Genomic DNA, 6,017 nt, shown 5'->3' with positions numbered 1-6,017 from the left:
AATAATTCGTAAGGGTGTTAAACTTAACACCCCAACCACTCAATTTCTCACCCCACTTTAATGTAGTAAAATATTAAAATGTCCTTACTTAAATTCACTACCGGGTTCTGAAAACCCGGACACGTAACAAGTTATTGTTTTGAGAAATAAGCCCAGAACATAACTACCATTTTCTTCCGAGATCGAAAACACGATATGCATTTTCAAATATTCCGAGATTATAATTCCCGGAATACAAAGTTTCATTGTTTCTCTTTTTAAGCTTTTCTTTCTCTCTTTCCTTCTTTGTTTCACACTTCCCCTTCCAATCCCTCACCTTTTTCACTCTGTTTGGAACAAAAACATAGCACCGCAACATTATCAAGAGGCTTGTGAAGGGCAAAGCCATAGAGTTTGGAGTGTTGTAGACTCTGTTCTTTCCAGACAAGAAAAACAATTCAAGTCCCACATCAGTGAAGATTTCGTTTCTTCTTTCTAAAAACATAACACATCCGGGTTTTAAATCTTGTACCCTACCATTTATCCGAGTTATAAATCACGCATACACTTTCCCGTTTGAATGTTATGAAATCTTCAGGAACCTTTGGCATTACAAAATTCAATCATGGAAAAGCTGGAACGTTTAGGTAAAGAGAGTATCTGCTGCTTAACTTTCTCCATGTCAATATCTGAATATCGCAGCCAAAAAGCTGTACATATTTTCACCCGCTCCAAGACTGCTGCATTTGCTAACACGAATTTCACCAGAGAAAGCTCATGCTCTTTCACATTAAATCCATTAAACTGAAATACTTTGAAGCTTGACAAAAAGCAAACAGGTACTGCTGGAGCCTTCAAGACATCTTCATTTAAGTCAGATACTCCCTGAAATTATATTTTTTACAGTGAGTCATTGGTCAATTAATCATGATGTGTATTTATAGCTAACAATTTAACACATAAACTAAATTAAAGCACTTTGAATTGTTATGTAAAGATAGAGAAAACTCACGTTAAGCAAATCAAGATTGCTAAGAAATGGGGAATGGTGGAGCAAGTGAAACAGAGCTTCACCGGTAACCTCGTTTAGTTGCAGATAAGTCAACTTTCCAAAGGCAGGCAAATGAGTGAAGACATCTTTAGCATGGATTAAGACCTGTATGGCAACCAAAAAACAAAATATTCACATTCAAATTAAGAAAAGAGATAGGTCCTAACTCGTAAAACATCAGGAAATTAGGTTCTATTGTCTAGATTATAGAATTAAACCTTTGTTTTTTCGGGGGCAAAAGATATATATCATTGGATAAGTAGATTTGATGAGAACAAACCTCTCTTTAATATGACAAATCAACATAAACCAATCAAACTAAACCACCCCAAAGACCACACTTAGAGAACATGTTTCGTTAAAATCTTCACAGAAATAATTTATTGGAATAAAAATTTAGTAAAGGAAAAAGAGTACAACATCTTCTAATGGTGTCTTTGAAACTCTCTACCAATACAATAGCTGGTACGGAGATTTGAAGAAAACTGAGAGAAAAGAAAAAAAAATATGTTTATAAAATGACATAAATATTCTTCAATAAATATAATATCATAAATAAATTTTCTACTAAAAAATAAAAATAAACTTTTCAAATGAAAAACAAGTTTTAATGTTTAATTAAAATTTACTATGCAAAAACATGTAACACTACTATTCCGTTTTGGATATCTACATAATTGTCATTCATATTTCATGAAACCCAAGCATACCTTGTAAAACAACAATTTCAGTCGCTCCACTTGATGGAATTGTCTGAGAAACATTTGTGCTTGAAACACTAGTTTTTCCATTGATAATCTGTCCTTTCTATCTTCATCAACAACAATCACAGCAGAAGCACTGCGAATCGATGACGGATGAAGCAGATTGATCTCTTGTTCAAGATCACCCTCATAAGAGAAATCGGTTAGTTTAGAACTAAAAACCTTGATGGCAGGTTTACATTTTCCATTTGAGTGGGTGTTCCAAATGGCTATGGAAAACTTTTCAAGTAGAGGTGCTTGAATACTAATGTCCTGCATTGTTAACCACTCACACCCTCTAGCTTCAAACACTTTGAGAACGGGGAAGCTGAGAGTTATGTCTTTGGAATCAGTAGGGGAATCACTCACTAGTTTCACCCCCGAAATGCTAAAACTTTGAAGGTTTGGGAGAAAAGCAGAGATGGGAACATTTAGAGTGCATTTCATTTGAAGCTTCAATTCTACAAGAGAATTGCAGCTAAATAGGGAATGGGAAGAAAGAAGGACTTTATCATAACACTGAATGTGAAGCTTCTGGAGTCCTCTATGTAAAACAGAAGAGATCCATGCATTCACCTGAGATGAGTCATGATTAAAAGATGTTAAACAAAGAGAGAAACTCTGGATGGTTGAATTAGCAAGGTGAAGAAGCACTCTGTTCACAAAACACACAAACTGCTCTCTCTGCATTTTCTTGCCATGAAACAGCAAACTGTCATCAAACTTAAGATTTATTATTGATGTCCAAGCATCAATCCACCTTCTTGATAACACACCAGTCTGAACTGATTCAATAGTTGGAAGGAAAGAGAGTATGTGACCCAGAATGCTTTCATGCAAATTGCTAATCATGTCTATTTCTCCAACTGCCGTCGCAGCATCTGAATGCACCATTAGATATGAGTGTAAAATATACTACATATTATAAAGTGAATGAATACGTAATCCCATGCCTGAAAAATAAATGTCTCACAACGCTAGAGTGGATGAGAGAATGTGTTATTTTGAAAGCATTCAGAGGAGTACAATACTTATACACACCCAATACAGATTTCATTAGCATCATCTCATTTTCCAGTTGGTTCGTTTTTATTGGACAGACGTAGAGTGTTGAACTTTCAAAAGGAACATATTGCTAACTTTTACATCAGTGGAGAAAATGACAAACAAATCATAAAGGGAAGCAGAAAATTAAACTGCTGATTGTGAGAGTGAGTGGCTATCTAACACAGTTTATCTTAACTTAATTGAATTTTTTCGAACAGGTTTGATTAATCTTAATCTATATATGGACTAACTTGAATTTATTCTTCGTTCACAAGGAAATTCAATTTTGCTCACGTTTGCGATGACGCCTCAAGTTTGAAAATGCAGCATTATTAGTTAGTACAGTATTAAAGTACTGGACCCGTACTGGACCCGTACTGGACCCCTTTTATTTTTTTTGTCTAAACTGGACCACTTTTGAACAACATGTATTTTGATCATTGACTTTGAGTCACTTGGATCATGACTACCTGACCACTTGGCATAGTGGCATCCTGACATCAATTTTTTTCAAGCAAGTGGGTAGGTAGGTCACCCAACAATTGTGCCCACGTTGACTATTTTTTTTTTTTCAAAGATAATTCATTAATAAGGGCCCAAGCCCAGACGTAAAATTTGACTATTACTTCGAAGAGAATGAAAGGAACTAATAAGGCTAATGGTGGGCCGTAGCTCATATTATGTTTACAGTTTAGGTTGATCTCTAAAGTGTGAGGATTTTTTGTCCAAAAAAAAGAAGTGTGAGGATTGATGATAAAGTAAGTCATCACATCATTAGTAGTGATTACCTAATATAAAAAGTCAGTATAAACAACTCAATCAATGATGTAATGACTTACTTTACCTCCTAAAGTGAGTGGAGAGCCGGACTCAAAGAGAGGTGAAAAACTTATCTCTTTGACATAAATGTGGTACGTATCACAAACACGCTTCGATTTGGATGAAATTACAATATCACTAAGCTGATAATTTTAATATATTTCGTCTACTCTTAGGTGGAGTTTATTATGTTGATATCCTCCTTATTGATGAAGATTATATTTGTTTTGTTCGTTTCAGACGGTTGCGGGAGAACTTGCGAGGTACCTATTAATTTTATTAGTGAAGAATATTACTCGACTAGGTCCCATGAGATTTTTCCCTTGCATGTTTTTTCCACGTTAATAATTCTAGTGTCCTTTTGTTTTATTTATCTATTCTATTTTTTGCGTATTATTGTTGCTTGGCATCTTTATGCAAGACTTATTTTAATTGCACAGAGGAAAAAAATAAATGCATGTGCTTCTGCTAATTGTTATTATTGTAATTATGTGTCATCTTTCCCCAATAACTAGTATCATAACTTCTTGGTCGAAGTTTTGTTTTGTGGTCTTAAAATGAGTGATTGTGATACTGTTGGTACTATGCTAAAATTGAATTCTACCCATTACTCTATTTGGAAACCTCAAATGGAAGGTTTTCTCTATAGTAAAAACTTATACAATCCCATTGAGGGTGATGATACTAATTCTCAAGAAAAATCTAAAGCCGAATGGACAAATAGAAATAGAAAAACTATTAGTATGATCAAGCAATGGATAAACTAGAGTATTTTTCATCATGTATCGAGTGAAACTAATTCTCATAACTTGAGGAAGAACTAAATGACACGTTTCAGTCCAAAAATGCCCAAAGCAAGGTATTCTTGTTCCAGAAGTAAATTTGAGTTATGGAGGAAGAGGAAGAAGGTGGAAGAGGAAGAAGATGAAGGTGGAAAAAAATGACTAAAATTGATTAAAATATTTTTCAAGGGACTAAAATTGATGAGAAAAAGTCCACGTGGTCATCCTCAGCTGAATTGGCTTGCCACTGGACCGTTGACTGGTCAAAATTGAGCAAAAGGACCTAATTTGATTAAAAATTAATTCAAGGGATGCAATTTGATGCCAAATTTTTTTAGGGACTCAATTTGTTTCCTTTTACAATTTCAAGGACCAAAAGATTATTTAAGCCCCAAAAAAAACATAGAGTTTCTCAATGCACCTACCCTCCTCATAGGAGGTCACATATATTGGACTTAGTTCACACTAATGTTAATTTCAAACGCCTTCATCGTCTAGCATGTTTTGAATGATAACAATTTTCAAGAGTCCTCCAAGAGTATATCAATGATATCTAAAGAATCCTTGTTGTTTACTTTTCAGGAGCTACATAAATGTGACTTACTTGTTACATCTTGGAACTTCATATGAATTGAATTTCAGGACAAACAAGGATAGTTAAAAGAACTAAGAACTTGTGATCTACTTGTTTCGTCTGGAATCCCATATGCATTGGAAGTCGCTGCAAACAAGGACAGTCAAAGTAATTAGTTGATGACCCTGGTTTAGTAGTGTTTTTAGGTAATTTCTTTGTTTGATTGGAGTCTTTTTGTTGAGTCTCATGTAGTGTTTCATGCATTCTGGACTTGGCGGGCTAGAACAAGCCTGTAGACCTGCCCAGTGAGATTGTTCTCCTCTGGATAAAGGGCTGAGCCCTAGTTGCTTTGTCTTGCTTATAATGATGATATATGTATTTGTCTTATTCTACATTGGGATTTGGGTCTTGCATGTAAGGCCCAAGTCCATGAATATTCTAGATAAGGACAATTCCCACTATAAAAGGGGGTGTCCTCACCTTGTACTAGACACCTTTTAATCATTAATAAGATAATTTCCTTATTCATACATCACATATATTCTTTTAGCTCTGTAAGGGTTTATCAAGGGTACTCTATGGTGTTAGACCTTAGACCAGAACATTGGCGCCGTCTCTGGCTCTTACTCAGTGGTTTTTCTTCTACTGACGTGATAGAGGCAGATTATTTTTCATGGAGACACGTTCTTGTGGTGGGCGGGCACCACGTCGTCGTCGTGGTGACCGTCATAGCGGAGGCCGAAGCCAGGCACATCTGATTCAACCTGAATCGGAGGGGGAAGCTTCTTCTGATGGAGCCTCGGTGGCAGTACGATCTCAAGCCACCACGGTTCCAGAAAATCCAGTACAACCAGGTGTGGCAGTGAGGTCATGGTTGGACCTTAAAACGAAGCTCCCCACCCCGGAGACAGAAGCTTTGGGTGATCAGCAAGCTTAAACACCTGTGCAGGCGAAAGACCACGCATTGGGAGCATAATCTGCTGAACTAAAGCAGGTGTTGGACACCATCCATGCGGTTCAAC

General features: G+C 36.2%; 1 protein-coding gene across 1 annotated transcript; it reads right to left on the bottom strand.

Annotated features, from left to right (window-relative positions):
* Positions 1 to 449: 449 nt before the first annotated feature.
* Positions 450 to 3,000, bottom strand: LOC130742951 (F-box/FBD/LRR-repeat protein At3g14710-like). Its single transcript, XM_057595058.1, has 3 exons — positions 1,741 to 3,000; positions 992 to 1,135; positions 450 to 864 (listed from the first exon to the last, which is right to left on the bottom strand). Exons 1-3 carry the CDS (start codon positions 2,665 to 2,667, stop codon positions 574 to 576), a joined length of 1,362 nt encoding a protein of 453 aa, XP_057451041.1. The 5' UTR covers positions 2,668 to 3,000; the 3' UTR covers positions 450 to 573.
* Positions 3,001 to 6,017: the final 3,017 nt, after the last annotated feature.

Source organism: Lotus japonicus, chromosome 3 (genome assembly GCF_012489685.1).
Source record: "Lotus japonicus ecotype B-129 chromosome 3, LjGifu_v1.2".
Taxonomy (NCBI): domain Eukaryota; kingdom Viridiplantae; phylum Streptophyta; class Magnoliopsida; order Fabales; family Fabaceae; genus Lotus; species Lotus japonicus.
This window is presented reverse-complemented; position numbering and strand designations above follow the sequence as displayed.